This window comes from Pantherophis guttatus, chromosome 13 (assembly GCF_059756535.1).
Source record: "Pantherophis guttatus breed Tessera chromosome 13, ASM5975653v1, whole genome shotgun sequence".
Lineage (NCBI taxonomy): Eukaryota > Metazoa > Chordata > Lepidosauria > Squamata > Colubridae > Pantherophis > Pantherophis guttatus.
This window is the reverse complement of record NC_142075.1, coordinates 14,376,917-14,400,691: the sequence shown is the minus strand read 5'-3', so window position 1 is coordinate 14,400,691 and position 23,775 is coordinate 14,376,917. Positions and strand designations below refer to the sequence as shown.

General features: G+C 41.0%; 1 protein-coding gene across 2 annotated transcripts in view; it reads right to left on the bottom strand.

Annotated features, from left to right (window-relative positions):
• Positions 1-23,775, bottom strand: part of FANCI (FA complementation group I) — a 34,362-nt gene that overhangs the window by 2,516 nt on the left and 8,071 nt on the right. For both annotated transcript variants that reach the window (XM_034424656.3, XM_034424657.3), the window contains exons 9-37: positions 23,636-23,721; positions 22,836-22,968; positions 22,625-22,717; positions 21,833-21,969; positions 21,452-21,632; positions 20,017-20,104; positions 18,425-18,555; positions 17,649-17,719; positions 17,168-17,282; positions 15,920-16,042; positions 14,948-15,016; positions 13,026-13,127; positions 12,586-12,774; positions 11,970-12,091; positions 11,727-11,891; positions 11,172-11,351; positions 9,743-9,909; positions 9,528-9,607; positions 8,898-9,014; positions 7,327-7,378; positions 6,272-6,399; positions 5,667-5,735; positions 5,435-5,525; positions 5,042-5,226; positions 4,022-4,078; positions 3,826-3,885; positions 2,314-2,391; positions 1,512-1,607; positions 298-414 (exon numbers count right to left, since the gene is read on the bottom strand). In XM_034424656.3, coding sequence (XP_034280547.2) covers positions 298-414; positions 1,512-1,607; positions 2,314-2,391; positions 3,826-3,885; positions 4,022-4,078; positions 5,042-5,226; positions 5,435-5,525; positions 5,667-5,735; positions 6,272-6,399; positions 7,327-7,378; positions 8,898-9,014; positions 9,528-9,607; positions 9,743-9,909; positions 11,172-11,351; positions 11,727-11,891; positions 11,970-12,091; positions 12,586-12,774; positions 13,026-13,127; positions 14,948-15,016; positions 15,920-16,042; positions 17,168-17,282; positions 17,649-17,719; positions 18,425-18,555; positions 20,017-20,104; positions 21,452-21,632; positions 21,833-21,969; positions 22,625-22,717; positions 22,836-22,968; positions 23,636-23,721 — 3,282 coding nt within the window. The remainder of the gene's footprint in view (positions 1-297; positions 415-1,511; positions 1,608-2,313; positions 2,392-3,825; positions 3,886-4,021; positions 4,079-5,041; positions 5,227-5,434; positions 5,526-5,666; positions 5,736-6,271; positions 6,400-7,326; positions 7,379-8,897; positions 9,015-9,527; positions 9,608-9,742; positions 9,910-11,171; positions 11,352-11,726; positions 11,892-11,969; positions 12,092-12,585; positions 12,775-13,025; positions 13,128-14,947; positions 15,017-15,919; positions 16,043-17,167; positions 17,283-17,648; positions 17,720-18,424; positions 18,556-20,016; positions 20,105-21,451; positions 21,633-21,832; positions 21,970-22,624; positions 22,718-22,835; positions 22,969-23,635; positions 23,722-23,775) is intronic.

Below are 23,775 nucleotides of genomic sequence, written 5' to 3'. Positions count from 1 at the left end.
TGGGGTCACGTTTATTCCCTTTTGCAAACTTCTGACAAGCGAAGTCAATGGGGAAGCCAGATTCACTGAACAGCCGTGAAAGGCTGTAAAATGGAGCAAAATTTCCTTAACAATTCTCGTTGCTTAGGAACGGAAAGTTTTGGCTCAGTTGTGGTTATGTATCGAGGACTGCCTGTATATCATGAAAATAATCTTTGAAAAGGGTGTGTAGGCATCAAGAGAGGGGGGTTTGGAGGCACGTGGGTGAACACCCCCCCCCCCCCAGGCACCACACGGTCGCCTTTCCTGCAAACTGACCTCATCTTGGTCTGGTTCGTCCTCAGCATCCTGTTCCTGTAGGGCATTTTCTACCGTAGATACATTGATTCGGAAATCCCGGGAAGCACTTAGTTTCATGTATTGCATTAGGTTGACCTGGGAAGACCAAGAGGTCAGTCAGTTATTTTACAAAATGTTTACCACCAGCCATTCAAAACATTAAAAAAAAAAGTCATCGCAGTCAAATTTACACTTCGGTTTTGTGAGTTACGGTTGCTGTAAGTGTATAGATCAGTAGTGAAATCCCCATTTCCTCCACACTCCAGGGGAAAAGATACTGCAAAATCCCCATTCCCACCCCACTCCATTGGGAAGGATACTGCAAAATCCCCATTCCCATCCCACTCCAGGGGAAGGATACTGCAAAATCCCCATTCCCACTCCACTCTGGGGCCAGACAGAGGTGGTATTTGCCAGTTCTCCGAACTGCTCAAAATTTCTGCTACCGGTTCTCCAGAACCTGTCAGAACCTGCTGGATTTCACCCCTGGTATAGATCAAGTTTGATTTAATCTAAAATTGGCATCTGAATAAAAACACATGGTTTATGAGACAAGTAAGCTAATATTTCATCAGAGAGTGAATAATAAAGATTCAAAGAGCGAATTTCTCGATCACTCTCAATTCCAACAGACATAAAACATACCAGATGCTATTTTGAAGTGGGAAGTCAAGAGCTGAAATTGCTTGTGCAAATGAAAAATAATTAACATTTTGAACTTGGAGGCAGGGCTTGTTGTTAGTTGCAATGTCGTGTCCTACCCATTGCAACCCCATGGACAACGTTCCTCCAGGCCTTCCTGTCCTCTACCATCCCCCGGAGTCCATTTAAGCTCACGTCGACTGCTTCAGTGACTCCATCCAGCCACCTCGTTCTCTGTCATCCCCTTCTTCTTTTGCCCTCAATCTTTCCCAGCATTAGGCTCTTCTCCAGGGAGTTCTTCCTTCTCATTAGGTGGTCAAAGTATTTGAGTTTCATCTTCAGGATCTGGCCTTCCAAAGAGCAGTCAGGGTTGATCTCCTCTAGGACTGACCGGTTGGATTGCCTTGCAGTCCAAGGGACTCACATGAGGCAGGGCTAATGTATCATAAAGTGCATAGGCTTCAGAGGGCAGCATTAAAGATACACTGCCTTATATCGTAATTGCCAGTAGTATAAAAGGAATTACCTATATTTGTAGAATTAAAATTTACCTTTGACTTTTTAGAGAGATGGATCAGAAAATTCTCATACTGTTCTATGGCAAAAACCAAGTTTGGAATTGGTTTAGTCTCCCGCAACACTTTAGCCTACGAATTCCAAGAAAATCAACATATTAGTAGAAGATAACACATTATTACTGTTTAGGATTTTGTTTGTTTATATGACTACCCGTCTCATAAGAAGTGTCACCCAGACAGCATCCAACAAAGAATTTTTCTGGTCCAGAAGTTAGCAAAAGTAGAACAAATTAAAGGACTACCGTATTTTGAGATCAAAATAGAGCAGATGATATTCAGTACATTAAATAGCTAAGCAGGTTTTAGGTACAAAGGTTTTTTTTTTTGAAGCAACGAAGGAGTATACTATTGGCTACATTAGTTTCACATTTATGCAAACAAAAAACATGGAATGATTTTAAATATTTTAAAATACACTTATCACCATCACTCAACTGAATCAAATCTTCACACAGACATCTTATTTAACTAGAATCTCTGCTGACAGAAGCACAATGATAATCTGTCCAAGCATCAACCGTGTTAAGTCCACCCCATTTTCTCTTAAATGTATTGTGTACAAGCACACCAATTGTTTCTGCTTGTGTGAATATCTCATGTTCCTAGATGCTGCTGCAGTTCTAGAATACAAAAATAACATGTCTGGGAACTATTGTAGGACAGTGGTTTAAACCCACTCCTCTAAGGTTTACATGTAAGAAAATAATGAAAATCAACTTTTAATCCAGCATGGCTTCATGGAACTACATCAATGTGAAAAATTAACCACGCTTACCATAACAGCAGATTCTTCTCCCTTTTTCTCTTTTTTCTTTTTTTCGATTGCAGAGGTCAGGGTTTCACGTTGGATGTTCTGTAGAAAACAAAAATTACATTAGGAAGGCACATATTTTTTCAAGTTTTAATTTTTTTTACAAAGATATCAATGCGTGAACAGTGTGGCACCTGGGTGTCATACATTCTAATACAAATAAAACTAGTAGAATTAATCATAGTTATTACGTTCAATCAACTTATATATTTCTAATAATGATACACATTTATATTAAGTTGCAGTCATTATTCAATTATTCCATGTTTTCTCTTGTTATTACTTTTATTTTATTATATAAAAGTGTATACACTAATATTCCCCTTTCTCTTATTTCTATCACTTATTCTAACTTTTAATCATGTCACCCTTTATTAAAAGATGGTTTCTTTCTATCCTAACTTCTAATCATGTCACCTACCTAAAAAAAGAAGAGAGAAAAGAAAAAGCAAATCAGAACAACAAAGAGAAATCATCTATCCATCATCTCTTGCCCGCTTCAATACTTGAATTGCTATGCTTTTTTTGACTTGAGGAACGGGTCTGATGGGAATAGAGCAACTGGGTACATGAGTCTAGAGCAGGGGTGTCAAACTCGCGACTTTTTTCCCTTCGCTAAAGCGGGCATGGGCGTGGCCAGCGTGTGATGCATCCAGCCCGCAGGCTGTGAGTTTGACAGCCCTGGTCTAGAGGCATCAGTTCGTTATTTGCTAGCAACATTTACTGATGTATTTCCTAACTCTGAGAACTTCAGTCTCACACTGTAGTTCCAATGACTTTTGTTCCAGCTTTAGAGAAATTGTTAGCATCCTTGAATTCAAGATCTTTCTGTCTGCTACATTCATATAGTTTTATGGCTGCGTAGAACACAGTAGAATTCTGTCTGCCAGCAACATCTAATAGAACATTCATCCTCCAATTTTGATATTAGAACATCCACAGATGTATTTCGATTGCCACCAACTTCCCATCCCTATCAGGTGATGCTCAAACTCAAACCCAATTTGATTCAACAAAGTTGCTGCGTCTTATGCTGTCAGCATTTGATTTCAAATCTTTATTGTCAGTGCACAACATATGTACAATGAGATTGGTGAGCTCCCTCACAATACTCCCCCCAACAGAATACAACTCACAGTGAAGACAGAAAATCCCTAACCCAATAAATCATATTAACAAAACACTATTGCACCAGTGTGAACATGTTACACATTGCGCCAGCCCTGCAGTCCATCATACTACATAGTTATGATGTTATTTCTCATTCAGGAGTCTGACAGTCCATGGATAAAAACTGTTCTTCAGCCTGTTTGTGTGGCTGGCTATAGATCTATATCTCCTTCCCGATGGTAGAAGGGTAAAGAAGTGGTGACCAGAGTATGAGTCATCCCTAAGGATTTTCCTCAATTTCTCTTTCTAAGTTATTAGTAGCTTCACCTGGGACTAGAAATAAGAAATGGAGCACTTATGTCTCACCTGTACGTATGTGATGAAGGCATAGCACTGGGGAGTCATGTGGGAACCAGACAGTCTAACCTATAGAAACAAAGGGGTGATAGTTATCCTGAGAGTTTCCTTCTACGACCACCACAGAATCTCCATTTCTGCCTGGCCCGATATTTATAATGGTCCCTAATAATGATAGGAATGGTGCACAGTGAGCAATACTCACCAGTTTCTCAAATCGTCCGGGAATCCCTCCGGTTGTGTTTCGACACACTTGGAGATACTAGGAGAGGAATGCAAGAGGATGTGTCTTGAGTGATAGGACTGTCTTACACTCTGTGGAAGAATTATCTATAAACTTGGCCTTGGGAAGGGAGCAGTGGAGCATTAACGGAGGAGAAAAGATTACCCAGAAACAGGACAACATGAGAAAGAAACTCAGAATTACGTTGCCCTATTTGGCTTGGGATAGAGAGATAGAGGATAGATGGGATAGAGAGAAACTTTGGGCTTTCAAGATTGATGTCAACGCTTGGAGGTAGGCAAGGCCAAAAAACAGCATGGGAGGAGATCAAGAATACTTTTTATTGCAGATTGAGTAACAGAATCTTGCCCTTTTCCATAGGAATATAGTTTCTAACTATCCAATTCAAATCAGGATTGCTTTAGATACCGTATTTTTCCAACTATAAGACACACCGGAGTATAAGACGCACCAAGATTTTGAAGAGGAAAACAAGAAAAAAAATAGTTTTTGCCCTCCTCGGCCCCCAGGAGCACTCTGCAGGCCTCCCAAACCCTTTGCGCATCCCGTTTTTGTGAAAAAACAGGCCTATTTTTGGCAAAAACGGGATTCAGAACCTTTTTAGCAATGGTGAAATTCAATTTTTTTTACTACCGGTTCTGTGGGCGTGGCTTGGTGGCATGATGTGACTTGGTGGGCGTCGCAGGGGAAGGATACTGCAAAATCCCCATTCCCACCCCACTCTGGGGCCAGCCAGGGGTAGTATTTGCCGGTTCTCCAAGCTACTCAAAATTTCCGCTACCAGTTCTCCAGAACCTGTCAGAACCTGCTGGATTTCACCCCTGCTTTTTAGGAATAATTCTATGGGAATGTTCTCCACAACCAATTTTTTTTCCTACTTCTCAGCGTAACAGCTGTCTACATTTTAACTCCCTTTGAATAATGGACTTTGGGGAAATCTGGTAACTCTGCCTTTACCCTTTCCAGGTCAATAGCACTCACATATTTTACAAGTGTTGTGAGAATGGCATACACCTTGCTGAGACTCCTAAGCAAGGTGTCCACACAGCTCCCTGTGGGTAAGGCCGTTTGGACCAACTCATGGTAGGCCGTCAGCGCAGTCCCGAGTTGTAGAATGACAGCCTTCTCTAGAGGTTGAGTCTGGTTTACTGCTTGAGAGGCATTTTCTAGTAAAAAAAAAAAAAAAGGTGGGGGGAAAGTTATTTTCAGGTCACAAAAGACAAGGTCTGAATCCTCTAGGACAGGGGTCTCCAACCTTGACAAATTTTAAGCCTGGCGGACTGGTCATAGTTGGGCTTTCCACAAAGGCAGTCATTTCTGAAATAAAACAGGCAATTATCCAAACATTTCACAGAGGTCCTTCATAAATATTACCTGTTGCCTCGGATCCCAAATAATTTTTCATCTTGTTGATCAGCCAATCTACCTCTTCAAGGATCTTGTCTGCTTGACTCAAAACCATCAACTTAAAAAGAGAGACAAAGGCAGAGAGGTTGAGACAACTTAAAGCCACATTAGTACAAGCAAAGTGCTGTGCAATGCTCTCTTCTAAAGGAGCATTGTTCATGTTTTAGTCATTGCACACTTGGATCCCAATATAACTTACACAAGCTGTAGGAGCTGCAGTCTTTGAGTTCACAATGGCAAAGTGACACTGATGTTCCATCTCAACATCCTGTGAATATTAACAGAATTAGAGGAGTTACTTCAGCTATTTGATTTCTATTCCACTATCTTATCTTTCACTATTCCACTATCTTATCTTCATTACAACCCTATAAAAGATAGAATTAAAGTAACTGGCCCAAGATTTCTTTCTCAGTTTTGTGAGTTGTTGAGAATTTGAATTTCATCTCCCTTGATAACAAGCAAAACTCTTTAATTTCTTATTTATTTATTAATTCAATTTTTAGGCCACCCTTTCCCCTATAAAGTAACTCTACTGGGAGGATTTGCCACTTCAAGAATCCCATTACAGGTTAAATAAACTGATCGGGTTTATAATGGGTTGTTTTAATCATGGCTTGTTGTTATATTAAAACCATTGACAACTGGCACAATATGTTGAACAACAAGCTAGGTTCATACTTCAAATGCCCCATATCAAATCACATTACAATTTAGCTTGAAAGGGAAAATGTTGGATTATTTTTGCCCTGGCAAATGCATCATCTTGAGTTCAAACTTTAAAGCCCACCTGGTCTTCCTCACCTGGTCTATGTCTCCCAGCTGAGCATGGATGTCTTGGGCAAGATCACGCAGTATGGTGACTGGGCTCTTAACAAGAGCATGCAGTGTGAACAGCAGAGAGAGTAAACCTTTGCAGCAAGGAGAATCTTCTGCAGAGAACGAGAAAAAGTTCTATCAACAAATTTTGAAAACATTTGATTGATCTCACTCCGTTTTAGAGGCATACACCTCGCATCCTGGACATAAACTGTTTCAACTCCTACCCTCAAAACAATGCTATAGAGCACTGCACACCAGAACAACTGGACACAAGAACAGTTTCTTCCCCAGTGCCATTACTCTGCTAAACAAATAATTCCCTCAACACTGTCAAACTATTTACTAAGTATGCATTACTATTAATCTTCTCATCGTTCCTATCACCCATCTCCTCCCACTTATGACTGTATGTAACCTTGTTGCTGGTATCCTTACGATTTATATTGACTGTTTCCTAATATGATTTGGTTGCTTATTTGTACCCTATGACTATCATTAAGCGTTGTACCTTATGATTCTTGATGAATGTATCTTTTCCTTTATGTACGTATGCACCAAGACAAATTCCTTGTGTGTCCAATCACACTTGGCCAATAAAGAGTTATATTCTATGCTATGCTATGCTATGCTATGCTATGCTATTCTATCACTCTCCTGTACACGGTTAGACTGTTCTGATTTTAGTGGTTTGCATTTTATTTATTTATTTATTTATTGCTATAAAATCCTCTGAGTATATTCAAATAAGACATGACCAATTAGTTCATTGGGGAACCAGACATACTTCTTCCTAATTTTTCATTGTCATAATGAATTATGGTATCACTAATCGGGGTTATCCATAATTGAAAGTTCCAATTTGGTTCCCACTAGCAAAAACTTTGAGGTGGGCACAATGAACAAAATTGACTTAAAAGGGGGGATAAAAGGTTACTGGCTTACTCACTTAAATCAGGTGCTCAGCCAATGTCCGATCTGCCCTGGTTACATGGAGGTACTGAGCAGCCCAAATCCACACTGAAGCAATGAAGACTTACCCAAGCTAGTTTCCTTGCAAAGCTTCACTGTCCATGATAACAGCTTTACAAACTATGTAGAGAAATTGATTTATTAGTTGATTACTCCTCAGTCACTTAAATTCAATTTTTTAATGAAGAAAGCTTTCAGAGCAGCCACTTAAAATTAATAAAAAGAGTAAAGACCATTAAAACAGTCTTGAAAAAAGTGGTGCTCTTGGCAAAGGTAATATGACCACACCAACATTTAATACAGCAACAGGAAGTGAAACAAGTTATTATAGAGATCTTTGGAAAGAGAGAGAAGGGGGAGGGAGGGAGAGAGGAGAGGGAGAGAGGAGAGAGGGAGGGAGGGAGAGGGGAGGGAGAGAGAAAGAGAGAGGAGAGAGGAGAGAGAAAGGAGAGAGGGAGAGGGAGGGAGAGAGAGAGAGAGGGAGGAAGAGGGAGAGGGAGAGAAAAGAAAATAGACCAAGGAAGCTGAAAACAGAACTCAACTTCAGTGTAGACACATAATAACAGCAGCTAGAATAGTGGAAAAATGATAGTACTCCCTCTGATGAAATGGTGATTTAAAAAAGTGTTGGAATGTGTGGAGATGGACAGGCTAACAATGGAAATAAAAGAAAGAGGTGAAACGGAATACTATCTGATCTGGGACACGTGGTATAACCGGTTAGAGAATAGAAGCAAAGAATAAGGATGTAAAAGTAAATTAAGATGTGACAATAAAAGATAATATGTATAGGTATGTAATTGCAATATTGATGCAATTGTATAGAATAGATACGTACACAAAAGGAAAGGAAGAATAATGAAAATAATTTGTATGCACTTAGGAGATATACTAAGAGCGGAGCACTGTAAAGATTGAAATTGTGATATAAAATAAAGAAAACTTGTTTGTTTAATAAAAACTATTTTTTTAAAAAACCAGAGTCTTGAAAAAGGCGGTGGTCTTGGCAAGGGTAATATGACCACACCAACATTAATGCAGCAACAGGAAGTGAAACAAGTTATTATAGAGGTCTTTGGAAAGAGAGAGAGAGAGAGAGAGAGAGAGAGAGAAGAAAATAGCCTTGGTAGTACAGGGGTTTAAGGCACCCTGTTATTAAGCTGGTTATTAAGACCAGCTGCCTGCAATTACTGCAGGGTTCGAATCTCCCCAGGCTCAAGGTTGACTCAGCCTTCCATCCTTTCTAAGGTAGGTGAAATGAGGACCCAGTTTGTGGGGGCAATAAGCTGACTTTGTATAAATATACAAAAGGATGAAGGCTATTGCTGAGCACATTGTAAGCTGCCCTGAGTCTTCGGAGAAGGGCGGCATATAAATCAAATAAAAAAATAAAAAAAAATAGACCGAGCTGAAAACAGAACTCAACTTCCATGTAGATTGAAGTCAAGAACCAATTTAAGAATAAAAACTTTACAATAAATCAATTGTACTTTTATAATAATCAATAATTCCTTGCCATTCTGTAAAGCGTTCCAAGGAGGTTGATGTATCGGGTATGTTCACTACCTTGAGTTATTAGTAAAAATAATAAAGGGGGAGGATACAACCCCCCCCCCCAAACAAATAAATAAATACATACCTGGGATGAGGAAGGGTCCAACAGTTTTGAGAGCATCACAAGGATGTTGATCAACAGAAGAGCTTCCTTGCTGCTAAAATCTTCTTCTGTGTTGCTGATCAGGTTTGTTAGTGATCTCTGAAAAAGGCAAAAGGAAAAGATGAAACTCACAACAAACAGATACAACCAATATTGAGCCGTGGTGGCGCAGTGGTTAGAGTGCAGAACCGCAGGCTACTTCTGTTGATCATCGGCGCCAACAGTTTGGCAGATCGAATCTCACCAGGCTCAAGGTTGACTCAGCCTTCCATCTTTCTAAAATGGGTAAAATGAGGACCCAGATTGTTGGGGACAATATGCTGACTCTGTAAACTGCTAAGAGAGGGATGAAAAGCCCTGTGAAGCAGTATATAAGTCTTAAGTGCTATTGCTATTGCTATCCAAAGGACGTATGAGTGCTTTTGAGAACCAAACATCCCATTTCTAGTCTAGGAGATTTGGAAGATTTTCTAGGGAAAATTACCTTGGGAATAATTACGGAATCTTTTCTCAAGAAATGCTCCAAATTTGGAGCTTTGTCTGATTTTCAAACCTCTCATGCTCCAATCTCTCGGAGCTGCTCAGCGGTCATAATCACGTGCTTTAGCTCACCTGAAACTGCCGAATCTGGAAGGCAGCTTTCTCAGTGACGTTCACCTCCGCTACTTCTTCGTCGTCTTCATTGGCGATATCTAGCAAAGAGGAATGGAAAGATGGCAGTCAAGCCGAAGTGAAAAATCCAGAAAAGAAATGCGTTAAATCAGTGTGAAGAGGACGCACACTGGAGATCGAATTTGGGTTAGTGAACGAAGCAGAATCAAAATTACCCAAAGCCTGGAGGAATTGCGAGATTTTGGTTGGATAAAGTTGTGGCACTGTGTTAAAAATCCTCAGCAGGCCTTCCAAGCATAACAACGAGATACTTTTGCCTTTATCCTTCTTCCCAAATTCTTCTGCTGATGTTGGGATTGAGGTGTATCTCCAGAGGAGGACTCTACAGGGAGAGGAGGATAGTCAACAATTAGATCAGGTAGACCGAACAAATACCGTATTTTTCAGAGTATAAGACACACTTCCCCCCCCCCTAAAAGAGGATGAAAATTTGGCTGTGTCTTATTTATTTATTTATTTATTTGTTTGTTTGTTTGTTTGTTTGTTCAATTTATATGCCGCCCTTCTCCGGAGATTCAGGGCGGCTTACAATGCATTAAGTAATAGCCGAATGTAGCCAAAAATGCGAGGCCCGGAGGAGGCGATGGTCTGTGGCAATCCTTGCAGCCTAGAACAGCTGATTGGGGTATTCTGGGAAGCCGATCCACCCGCCAATCAGCTGCTCGTGCTGAATCAGGCTGCAATAACGTACTGAAGCTGACCTGGCTGTTTGCTATTTGCTGCAAGGAGTGTTAGAGTTTGCAGCAGCAATCACATCCAGAAAGCATACACAAGTAACTGATTCAGCAGCATTCAATAACTTCTCTTTATATATAATATTATATAACACATGAAGTAAATATACAATACCAAAAGCAGGTTTTCCAACGTGGTAATAAATACAAACAAAACACAAGCAGAAGACAGGAGTTTCACTTTTAGTTTCAGAGATCAGCACAGCATGCAACTTTAAAACAGAACAGTTGAGCTAAGCCACGCCCAGGCTCCTTGCTGTCTCCTTCCTTGTTGCTCACACAGTAAATACTGTTTCAGTTTCCAAACAGCCCTGAACTGTTTCACACACTGACAGGACACTAGCCTGTCAGTGTGTGAGAGATGCTGGATGCTGGTAGGCAGAGGCAGAAATGTTTTCTTCTTATTTTCCTCCCCAAAAACTAAGGTGCATCTTATATTCTGAAAAATATGGTAAATCCATGCATCTTTAATACTGCTTTAAACTCTTCTTGTGGTGCCTTTAAGGAACTTTAGTAGTAAGAAGATCTAATAAAAACAAAGTTTTTACAAGAAGAGAAGTGCATGGAATATATATATATATACATATATATATATATATATTGAGATGTGCGACACAAATTTAGCTACATTATGTTTCCTTTATTATTATTCTCTCATAATCTGATTTTTCTTGGTTTACAATATTTTACTCCATTTCTGCATTCTGCATACTGTATCCCAAATGAAAACAGCTTAAGTAGGTAAGAATGTATATAGATTCTACTAGATATTATTTCTGCAGCTCTTATAGACAAAAAAAAATAGTATTAAAATACTGAAACCTCTTGACCACTTAGCATTTTAACTCACCGAGTGATTTTGCAAAGATACTGGAACATCTTCCCTGGGTTCTCTCCCTCTGGCCCATCTGTCTGCCCCGTCTCATCCAATTGCTGCACTTTCTGCAACGCTACGGTGACAGCATAGCGCATAAACTCAGTGCTGGAGCGGAGAACAGCCAGGCTCTCCTCGTGGCTTTGGGCACAGTCCCTAAAGGGTTGGAAGAAAATTCTAGACTGAGTAAGTAAAACAGAGGGGGGAGGGAGGGAGGGAAAGAGGAAGAGAGAGAGGGAGGGAGGGAGAGTGAGAGACCATGAAAATATACAAATCATCATTGTCTTTTAACGATCCCATAATCCCTTGAGGGGTGGAGTCTGCACAACTGAATGGAGCTAGAAGAGTGTTTAATGGCCAGATGCCCTTCCTGTTGCCAATTGGAGTTTTGTTCAGTAGATATATAGTCCACCTCATTTCTATTGGCTGCTTTTGATTCTTCAAAACATGCAGGGAATGATCAGTACTTTAAGATTAATATTTTATTAATATTAAAATATTAATATTTTTTATTTAGTTAATATTTTTTACCTGAAGAGACTTGTAAGTAAAGTACACACAAAGCCCATTGATAGGAAACTTCGGGCAATTTTGTTTGTTGACGAGAGTTTGTTCTTTCCTGCTTTCTCTTTCAGGATTTCACAAAGATTTGCGTAGCACTTGAACAGGCTCAAAACTTCTTCAAACTTGTTCTTACTGCAACACACATTACCAAAGGTAAACATATAAACTCAAAAGCTCAGAAGCATTAGAAGTAAGAATTCAATTCCTTACTTGTAGTTGCCTGTATTAAAGTTGTATTCAATCAAGACCTCACAGATCCCCATCACTAAAATGGCATAGATGTTGTTCTTTAAGCCCACTCCAGTTGATTGAGAGAAGTCTGCCGATTTATCCTAACATTCAAAAGCAAGCAAATTAGAAAGGCCACTTCTAATGTTTGTAAATTGCTCAATAGCAATAGCAATAGCACTTAGACTTATATACCACTTAATAGTGCTTTACATAGCAATAGCACTTAGACTTATATACCACTTCACAGTGCTTTGCAGCCCTCTCTAAGCGGTTTATAGAGTCAGCATCTTTCCCCCAACAATCTGGCTCCTCATTTTACCAACTTCGGAAGGATTGAAGGCTGAGTCAGCCTTGAGCTGATCAGAATTGAACTGCTAGCAGCCAGCACTCAGCAGAAGTAGCCTGCAATACTGCATTCTAATCACTGCACTACCACGGCTCTCAATCTCTTTCACATTTGCTTTTCCACATTACTATTATGGTTTACGTTGTTTACTATTTTTTCTGTTGTTTTTAAATCTCTGTTTATTTCTACATATTGCACAGAGCTGTTTGGAGTATAAAAATGTCACAAATAAACAAATGAATCAATTACCAGCTCAAAATCTTCCAGTTCGCTCTTTATCATTCGTCTTGTGATGGATTCCAATATCTTGTCCAATTCTTGCTGGAAGCTTCTATCCTCCTCCTCCTCCTCCTCCTGATCTTCAGCTTGCTGGTGCGCTGTTAAAACGTTCGTAGTATACCAGGCCAAACAATGTTGAATACAGCACAAGAGGTGAGCCTGAAAGAATCGTGGCATTAAACTATGAATGAAAAAATGCTCTTTTCCCATTTCAAGCCAGCCAAACCTTAATTTTTTCCCCCAAAAACTGCATTTCATTTGCCTTCAATGAATAAAATATGCCAATATGTATAGTACATAGACCCATATCCTCCTGTTGATTCAGAATGCAAACCCAGAGACACATTTTAAACAGGTATTTTAAAAAGAACTACTATCTGAATGCTCCCACTTTTTTCTTTCTTTCTCACCAAAGGTTCCTGCAAGAAGATTTGATCTCTTTGAGCCAGGATGCATTTTTCTAATTTTAACGGGGGCAACAGGTCTGGTTCAGCTTCATAATATTGTTTTATCTGTTGCAACAAACAAAAGAGATTCATTTGTTAAATGATAAATAATAATCTCTTACTTATAGATTATAATCAGCGAGGAGGAGAAAGCTCTTAATCTCTTAAAAGAGATTTTTTAAAAACTTAGAATGAAGAAACCATTTGCTGAATGAGGGGGGAAGAGAGCTGCTTCTGTCACAAACACCATTTCTCTCCTGTTGTGGCCCGCCAGTGGCCTGCGCGGATTGTTGCTGAAACCGACGACGAGGAGGCTGGTGTGGTGTCGCGCCAACAGCCTGTGCAGCTGGCGCTCGAGTCGGACAGCGAGGAGGCTGAAGAAGATGTGGTGCCAGAGGCAGGGATTCAGCCAGGGCCTTCAGAACCTCCAGAGGCTCCTTTAAGTGAAGAGGATGAAGTGGAGGAGCCTCTTCTCAATGCACGGGCACGCAGAGCTGCCAAAAGGCAGGAGTGGTTACTCAGGAGGAGGTCTCCTCGAGAGTAAGGCTTGGGGCTAATTGGCCACTCCCTTAGCCTATTTAAGTTTGCACACAGCTTGTAAAAAGCTGCAGGAAACAACGTGTGTTCATCCGTTCGTTCGCTGATCATTGAGTTTGAATTTTCTCTGCAAACCTGGCTTCGGGGCTTTCTGCCAACTCTTGTTAGGCTCCATCTTATCTGTGGAATTTCTGGCAGGTTGTTAAGAACGTTTTATTGACAACCTGCATTTGCAAAATGCTGTGTTTTGAAGTAAACTGAGTTTTGTTCGGAGTTTGTGTGTGCTACATTTTTTGGGATCCGTAGCTGGGGCAGAACAGGAATAAATAAGACTTTTATTTCCTTCAATGGATTCTGAGGTGGATGAATCTCCTTTGCTACTTGCCTATGAATGATAACGCATTTCAGAACACAACCACTCACTTGAGTGCCTCAAAGGTCCTCTTCCAAAAGGGAACTGGACTTTCTTGCGTTTTTTTTTTTTTTTCCCTCTTTGAAAACATTTCGCTTCTCATCCAAGAAACTTCTCTAGTTCTGAAAAACAGAAGAAGCTTCTTGGATGAGAACCAAAACGTTTTCAAAGAAAACAAAACAAAAAACAATCTCCAACTGCCTTTTAGGCGGGGAAAAAAAAGCACATTTGGGGTAACATGACCTGGATGATCGAGAATCTCCACAGGTGGAATAAGATTTTATGAGGTAGAAATTAGATGAAGAAAGGTTGTTACGCATGAACTAAATATAAAGATGGTTTATAATTATATATATACCAATATCATTAACAGAATTATAAATAAGCTAATATAGAGAGAAATTTAGCCAAAACTATTCTGTTACATTATTACTATTGTTACCAGTATATGTGTTAATATTTCTTTCTGCTCTTTCTTTTTCTTTTGTAAAAGATATATCCTGACAGTACACTGTATTCAAAATGTTTATGAATTTAAAAAAAAAGAGAGAATCTCCACAGATATTCACTTGAGTAGCTATAAATAGGCTGACTCTGTAAACCGCTTAGAGAGGGCTGTAAAGCACTGTGAAGCGGTATATAAGTCTATAAATGTTGCTATAAGTGTTCAAAATATTACTCTCATGAAGAATATGGGACTTAGATCCATATTTCTTTCTCCTCCCCATCTACATGGCAAATCCCTTTTCTTCATTCCTATTTTGAGGCAAAAGCAGTTGGCCATTTTGCCTCATCCGATCAACTAGGTTTTGGGCTTTCTCTTCAAAAGCAGAACCACAATCCAAACCAACGGGTAGACCAGACTCAAAAGAGTGACCCCAAACTCTGATCGGCGTTTCATTTCAATCCAGCTTCTAATCTTTGGTCATTCCTATACCTGCGAGAGAAGCATGTCCAGAATGGAATGACTCAACTGAGAATTTCTGCGCAGGACATCATAAAAACCCTGGAAAGACAAATGAAGGTTTGTTTGTTTTGTTTTGTTTTTTAAAAAAAGTGAGCTTGAAACTGCTCAGAAAAGAACTGGAGAAGCAGAAAGTCTACCACCACCCGCAATCCACCAAGAAGAGAGGGGAGGGGGGGGTCAATCTATTCTCTAAAGAACTTGAAGGCAAGACAAGAAGCAATGGATGGAAACTAACCAAGGAGAGAAGCAACCTAGAACTAAGGAGAAAATTTCCGAATGGTGACAGGAATCAACCAATGGAACTGCTTGCCACCAGAAATTGCGGTTGCTCGAACCGTGGAGGTTTTTAGGAAGAGATCAGACAAACGTTTGTCTGAAATGGTATGGGACAGTGATGGCAAACCTTTTTGGCACCGAGTGCCTAAACCAGAACGTGCGTGCGTGCATGTGTGTGCGCCGGAAACCCAAAAACCAGCTGGCCAGTGCTCATGTGCGTGCCAGCCAGCTGGTCTTCGCACACGCCGGAGCACTGGAAACCCGAAGCCCAGCTGGCCAGCATGCGCATGCCAGGTTTTTTACTGTTTTTGGGCTGTTTCCTGAGCCATTTTCAGGCCAAAAATGGCCCCAAAACAGCCTGAAAATGGCCCAAAAAACCCGCGAAGTCCAGCTGGCCGGCACGCATATGCACGCCAGAAACCAGAAGAGCAGCTGGTGACAGCGTGCGTGCCCACAGAGGGTTCTGCGTGCCACCTCTGGCACGCGTGCCATAGGTTCGCCATCATGGGTATAGGATTTCCTGCTTGACTAGGGGGTTGGACTAGAAGACCTCCGAGGTCCCTTCTGTTATTCTGTATTCTGCAAGGAGTAAGTTTACTCGAGACACAGCTAGAAATGTAGGAATGTTAGGGAGTGAAGCTGAGTGTCAAAGGGAGCTCTTCTTACCTCGTAGAGGGTGAGCCTGACATCAGCCTGCTGGCTCAGGCATCGTCTCAGGCTGCCTAGGATCTCTAAGCAGAAGGCCTCATTGGCTGCCGCGTTATAGCGGGCGTGGACGTCTACTTGGACCTGGAAGGAAGGAGCAGTCATGGAAATCTGTCAGAGTGTGCACAGTGTGACTGCTAGTTTGAGACAACCCGGGAGCAAAATACAGTACACAGAGGTTTTGTCTTTCAAACAGTGGTTTATCTACAAGTCATATACTGTATTTTTCGGGGTATAAGACGCACCTACCTTTTTTGGTGAGGAAAAGAAGAAAAAGAAATCTCCCTCTGCCTCTGAGCAATTTTGCCTCGTTGCAGCAATCAGCAAGCAGCCTGCTTTACTTTCATTTTCGTTTTCAGCATAGCTTGATTAGCACAAGGAAAAAAAAAATCTGCTCCAGCAATTTATTTCTTTGCAGCAAGCAGCAGAGCCCTGCGCAGCTGAGAGCAAATCAGCTGAGAGTCGGGAGGAAGCTGTGCTGAAGTTGAAAGGAGCTGTTTTTTCTTGCTGTTTGCTTGCAAGAAGGTAACTGCTGAGAGGCAGAGGCCAAAGGGTGGGGGCCAGTGGGTGGGCAGGGCTACATTCAGTGTATAAGACGCACCTAAATTTTCACCCCCTTTTAGGGGGGAAAAAGGTGGTTCTTATACTCAGAAAAATACGGTATATATATATACATACACGTGCTAAGCAAAGCCAGGCAACCAATCTATCTTCAACTATAACACGAAGCATACATGGAGAAAGAGACTACCCTCACAGGTATAGACAGCCTCTTAAAGTGATAACCCTGCTGACTCATTCTCATTGCATCATCTTGGTTTACAGCCTTACAGCAGCTGGTCAGCTATTAAATCATCATTACCTTAACAAAATCTCTGTACAGGTAGTCCTCGACTTACAACCGTAATTGAGCCCAACATTTCTGTTGCTAAGACATTTGTTATGAAGTGGATTTTGCCTCATTTTACATCCTTTCTTGCCACAGTTATTAAGTGAATCTGCATTTGTTAAATTAGCCAAACTGCTGTTAAGTGAATCTGGCTTCGCCATTGACTTTGCTTCTCAGGTCACAAAAGGGAGATAAGTTCTTTCTATCATTTCTCAAAAACGTCCCATCAAGTATATGCATTGGTGCTGCAGATCAAATTAAACACTAGAATATGCAGGAGAGCTAGTGAAACATGCTGGAACCAATGCCATTTTTTTTACCTGACTGGCTCCAATTGCTTGGCTGCATTGGGAAGAGGTCAAGCTCCCCAAAACCTTAAAATTTTTCAAGAGGAGCAAAAATCCAGCAACTGCTGACTTGCGGGCATCTAGTTGTCTGCAATCAAGAGAGAAGACGAATTTAAGGTAATGTTTCTCCACCTCAGGATGAAAATTTATTAGAATGGTGGGCTACTTGTTCACCACCAAAACCCGATAATTTAAAAAAAAAAGAAAGAAGAACATTTATTAACTTTCCTTCTCACAGAGATTTAAGGCTCTCTACCTGAAAATCATCAATCATTCTTTTTGGAAAATTTTATTTAACTCTTCAGGCAAACATTTTAGAAATCAAAGAGGTCAAACAGTTCTACTGAATTTTACCTTTAAAAAAAAAAAAAAGTGTTTGCACCTATGCCTGCAGGGGGAAATCAACAAACATGGAATACTTTTTTTTTTTTTTTTGAAAACGAAGACAACTTACCCAGAGAACATAGATTTGCGAAGAACAAGGATCAGCGAGTCCCTCAAGGACATGCTTATTTTGAGCAAAGGCTGAGAGAAAACCAAAGTTAAGAGTGTCACAGGCTTGGTAAACGAGGGATTTCTGAGAAGGAATAAAATGGCAGCTTGGAAACTCAACAAGAACAGGATAGAAAGGGCCGGTTTTGACGTGTGTCTTGACTTGATAAACGGTCTTAAAACTATCGCAATACCAAAATAAAAAAAGTTCCATAAGCCACTTTGGGCTTTTCTCTATGGGTGGGAGAAAGAAAAAAAAACCCTGAGTGATTAAAGATTCATTTTTGGTCCAAGTATGCTTTTGTGTTTCTAATTATCTATAGTACTAGTAGCTGGATACTTCGCTACGAAACTATGTGATGGGGCTCGATACATTGACACTTAAAGCTTGAAAATTTATGTAGAATGTGTAACTCCTTAGCATCAGTACGTGTTAATATAACGCAACTGGCAGTTGGAACAGAGTTCCTTTCAGGTGGTGAGGGGGAGTAGAATGTCTAACTCCTTAGCATCAGAGCGTGTGAATGGAATACTGTATATGAAATACTAATGATCTGATGGTCATTTCGAAAAATCCTTTCTTAGCGAGCACCTAGAAGCCAAGAGGAACATACATGCCAAATTTCATGTTTGTAGGCTTTACGGTTCTGGAGATTCCGTTATGAGGAGTGGTATTTGGCTTTTATATATTTTTAAAAGTATCTCGGTTTTTGAGCAACCACATATTGATAACATTACCTGCACGGCCTTGAGAAACCCTTGAACTGTGTCAAGAGGAAGGAATGACAAATGCTCAAAAGCTTCTGTAACATTAGAGGAAGAATTCTGGAGGACCAGAGGAGCAGATAGAATTATGCTGGACAATAAGTCTGCAAAGAGAGGAGAAGAGAACATTCAAAGCTGTGGCATTTGGTAGGGAAAGGGACAGGATGCTCTGGACAAGCACATCTTTTTAAGCAGGGAGTTGGACTAGAAGACCTTCAAGGTCCCTTCCAACTCTGTTATTCATTTCTATTCTATTTTCAAAAAGGAAGCCAGATACATGTTTATTTGCAGTTCTGTCTAATATCCATGTATATTAACCCACGTAGTGTGGCTGTAGTATTATCTATCCTTTTTATTATCTCCTTTACTTCTTCCTATTATGGATATTATTCTCTCTGTTGCTTTGCATGCATACCAAGTGCTTCTGTACTGGAGACAAATTCCTTGCGTGTCTAATCACACTTGGCCAAATAAAGTATTCAATTCAATTCAAGTTCATAGATTAATGGAAAGGATTTATTCACTACTTTTCCTCAATCCCCAAATGGTTCAAAGACAGTCAACTTGTTTTGCTATGTTAAAGGGTTAACAGGCCCTTTTAATATGTCCTATTAAGATCAGAAAACATGGGTACCGTATTTTTAATACTATAAGATGCACTTTTTTGTCTCCGAAAAGGAGGTGAAAATGAAAATGTCTGTGCGTCTTATAGACCGAATATTGCTGAAGCCCTGCTTACCCATTGGCCATTTTTTGACCTCTGCACAGCCCGTTTTCGGGCCTTTTTCCAGCCTGTTTTGGAGGCTTTTTTCAGCCTGTTTTGGAGGCTTTTTTCAGCCTCAAAAATGGGCCAAAAAAAGCCTCGAAAACTGGCCGAAAAAAGCCTTCAAAATGGGCTAAAAAATTGCTGGAAAAGGGCCAAAAAAAGGCCCAAAATTGGGGTGCGCGGAGACCAAAAACTTTTTTTTGGTTGTTTTCCTTTTCTAAATTTAGATGTGTCTTATAGTCAGATGCATCTTATAGTCCGAAAAATACAGATCATATCCTATTTGGCCTTGATGAAAACCAGCTAAGAATAATCTTGAAATCAGTAACTACTTGAGTTCATGTATGATGCAGAGGTATTCTTTACATCATCGTGTCTTGCTGAGTAAGCCACTATGGTTACATGCAGTATAGAAATACTCTTTCCCAACTATCATTTGCTTTTTTAAGTCAGGAGCCTGGGGAAATTCCTGGCTGATGAATTTTTCTTGAGATAAGCGTACTGGAAGCTTGAGTGGTGCGGTGGCCTAGAGGTGGAGCTCTCGCCTCACAATCAGGAGACTGTGAGTTCGATCCTAGGTAGAGGCAGATATTTCTCTCTCTCTGGGCACCCTGAGAATATACCTGCTGAAAAAAACTCCGCGTTGGTGACAGGAAGGGCATCCGGCCAATAAACACTCAGCTCCATTCAATTGCCCAGACTCCACCCCACAAGTGATTATGGGGATGAAGATGAGGGCCATGTGTCCTGGAAGCTTGCAGTCTATTTCGTGAGCTCGAATTCCATATGGCAAACTTACCTATGAAGTGGGTGATGGGAACGCCTGCATTTGTGATCACTCTGTTCAGGATCTGCTCTAGAATTTCACTTCTGATTGCTTCATGGACCTGGAAGATAAGGTATTTTCAAAATGCATGGTTTCTCCATCTAGTTTCAAGAGAAAGTACTGTAGGCTTTTGAAGCTGTGCTACATTGATTGATCGCTTTATCAAGCAGCCCCAAAGATGTTTACTCCCCAATCCACTGACCAGAACAGAAAATGCATCTAATAAGCACTCTGATGCATTTGTGAAAAAGAGGGCTTCTCTCTGGTGGTGCTACAGTTCTGGATTTCCTTGCGATATATTAGTTCTACTTTCCCGAGTAGAGGGATGCGGTGGCTAAGAGGCTGAGCTTGTCGATCGAAAGATCGGCAGTTCAGCGATTCAAATCCCTAGTACCACGTAATGGGGTGAGCTCCCGTGACTTGTCCCAGCTTCTGACAACCTAGCAGTTCGAAAGCAGGTAAAAAATGCAAGTAGAAAAATAGGGACCACCTTTGGTGGGAAGGGAACAGCGTTCCATGCGCCTTTGGCATTGAGTCATGCCGGCCACATGACCATGGAGACGTCTTCGGACAGCACTGGCTCTTTGGCTTTGAAACAGTGATGAGCACCGTCCCCTAGAGCCGGGAACGACTAGCACATATGTGCAAGAGGAACCTTTACTGTTTACCTTTACTTTCCCGGGTAGGTTACCCTCCTCCTGTTTTAATTATTTAAATAATATTTATGAATGAAAGTTGGCTTTACACCTAAAAGCAAAAACAAGCTGTGTCCTTAGCCTCAGATTTGTCTTGAACTAAATTTCATGCAAGGGGTTTGCTCCTGTTGTTGTTTCTTGTTTCCCATAGATAATAAGAGGCAGGTTTAAGAAAAAAAAAATAAATTTATTTTAATTTGAGAAGGAAAAAAATTATCAAAACAGCTTGGGTTTTGCCTTTAAAGACAGTCTAGAACAGGGGTCTGCAACCTTAAATACTCAAAGAGCCATTTGGACCCGTTTCCCACAGAAAAGAAAACACCGGGAGCCACAAAACCCTTCCCGTGCCTGATTATTTCTTGAGCGGCCCCAAAACTAGCATAGGTAGTTGAATTAAACATTCTGTTTCCTTCTGAAACTTTTCTTGTCTTGGATTTAGCCATGGTTGGCCTACCGGGGGTTGAAAAGCTCAATAAATCGCGTGCCGGTGGGTGTCGCACATTGGCGGTTGTGACACATATTTTGAGTGACAGGGAGCTGCATCAGAGGGGTGAAAGAGCCACATGCGGCTCCAGAGCCACAGATTGCTGACCCCTGCTCTAGAAATATATCTAAATATCATAAGAATTTGAAGAAATCCTATATCAACAGAAGAAGAAAAAGACATCTTCATGTTATATCTACAGCGCCACACAATTCCATCTTTAGATTACCTTGAAAGTTTCCAAGAGGATATCAGCTCCCAATTTACCCACTTGCTGGGCTGGTGTTTTGGGCAGAATATGGTAATTTTCTGTGGCTTTGCCTCCAAAAAGTCTTTTTGGCCCATAAGAGTCCATCAGGATAAATCCAAGTTCTACTAGACCCTGAGTCACATGATCCCAACCAAATACGCTGGATGGGATATCGGAAGGAGAGAGAAAGCAGCACAATAAAGGGATTCTACATCTGCATTTTTTTTTAAAAAAAATTCTTATATTAAATTTGTTGATTACAAAGCTTCATGGTTTACATGGGGAATTAACAGGAGGAGAAAAAGGTAAAAGTTCCTTGCATGAATTGTTCTCAACTGACCGGCTGTTGTACTGACTCACCTGTTCGCTACAACTTCCAAAAACATGTCAGATACATCATACTGTAGAGGAGCTAAATCCTGTAGAAACCTGGAGCCCTGAAGAAACTGTTTGTCCTTGAAAGTTTTCATAATTGATGTTTTCAGAAAGTCGAATATCTAAAATACCACGAGAATGAGCAATTAGAACTTCCCTCGATCGGTGTCTTGAAGGGAACAATTCAGCAAATTCAGTACAGAATTTGAGTGCCTTCCGTCGTGCCCTTAAAACCCACTTTTTCCAGCAAGCCGGGCTGTCTTAAGAAGAAATTTTTAAATGTTTTAATTGGTTTGTGATTTTTAATTTTTGGGCCAAATTTATATATATTTTAATTGTTTTTAATATTTGTATTTCATGTTCTTAATTCTGGCTGTACACCGCCCTGAGTCCTCAGGGAGAAGGGCGGTATATAAATTGGAAATAAAAAAAAAAAAAAAAGAATAAGCACAGCAATAGCAATAGCACTTGGACTTATATACCGCTTCACAGTGTTTTTACAGCCCTCTCTAAGTGGTTTACAGAATCAGACTATTGCCCCCAACAATCTGGGTCCTCGTTTTACCCACCTCGGAAGGATGGAAGGCTGAGTCTACTTTGAGCCTTGTGAGATTCGATCTGCCAAACTGCAGTGAGCTGGCAGTCAGCAGAAGTAGCTTGCAGTACCGCGTTCTAACCACTGCGCCACCAAGGCTCATAACTAAACACGACAGCATGACCAAGTTTTCTGCAGTTGACTAAGTGAGAGACACTCAATATCTAGAAAGACGGACATACCTGCTCTTTAAATCGGTGTATTCTGGCCATTGAAAGCAGAATGGTCACACTGAAGGGGCAGAGGGCTTTCCCGGGATCTCCTTGCTGCTCCGTCTAGGAGGCATCAAAACAATGCAAAGCAATTTAAGAGGACTTCCTATTTACAAAGAAACGATGCCGTATTGCTTGCCCGAGATCAACTCAAGTCTCCTGAACTCTGTGTTTAATATACCTTTAAGTATTTTATTAGCTCCTTTCCTAGATCATGGTCCAGATTTATCGCTAGTACGACGTGCAGAATGATAGTGCCTTCCACGTGGCGGAGTTGTTCTAAGGGCACTGTAGCTTCTTCAAGATCCAGGGATCTGGAAGATTGAATTTCTGGTTGTAACAAGAAGCGAAAGCAATATATCTGCTTCAACAAAGGGCAATGAGTTGTGGTCCGCCAGCAGATCTGGCAGCAGATTCGGACAATGAGGAGGTTGGGGAGGAACATGGGCCAGTCTTGGAGTCTGGGGAAGGCTCTGACGAGTGCTCTGCGTTGGAGGCAGAGATGGGGCCGGGGCCGTCTGACAGTTGTCAGCTGCCTTCGGAGTCAGACATCAGTGGGGCAGAAGAATAGCTGGAGCCTGTTCCCAGTGTGCGCATGCGCAGAGCTGCCAGGAGAAGGGAACAGCTAAGGAACAAGGGCCGACTCAGGAGTAAAGCCACAGGTGGACGGTGAATGGCCCCTCCCATAGGTAATAAAGAGGAGTGAAGCTCTATTCCTGACTTCTTGCCAAGTATTGTCTGCTACAGAGTGGCATTTGGCAGATATCGGCCTGACCGCTCTCCATGCCTGATAAAGGTCTGTAGTTGTGAAATCTCATGAAAGACTGTTGGCCGGGACTTTGCTGGAGTGGAATTTCCCTTTAACCTAAATAAAAGAGGTTTTATCGGGACGGGGAGTCGGCTTCGTGCTCTTGGGAAGCCTAGGTCAGAACACCATGGATATCACAGCTTCAAATCGAGAACATGAGGAAAACGACTTACTCTGAATCACTCTGCTCCTTTTTTTGCTTTTTATCCATCTGGTTGAAAAAGTTGACAATCCCTTCCAAAACGTTTTTCTTGCTACCCTGAGAAGTTACGAGATAACTGTGTTACATGATGACCCATATTGCCAAGCCTTT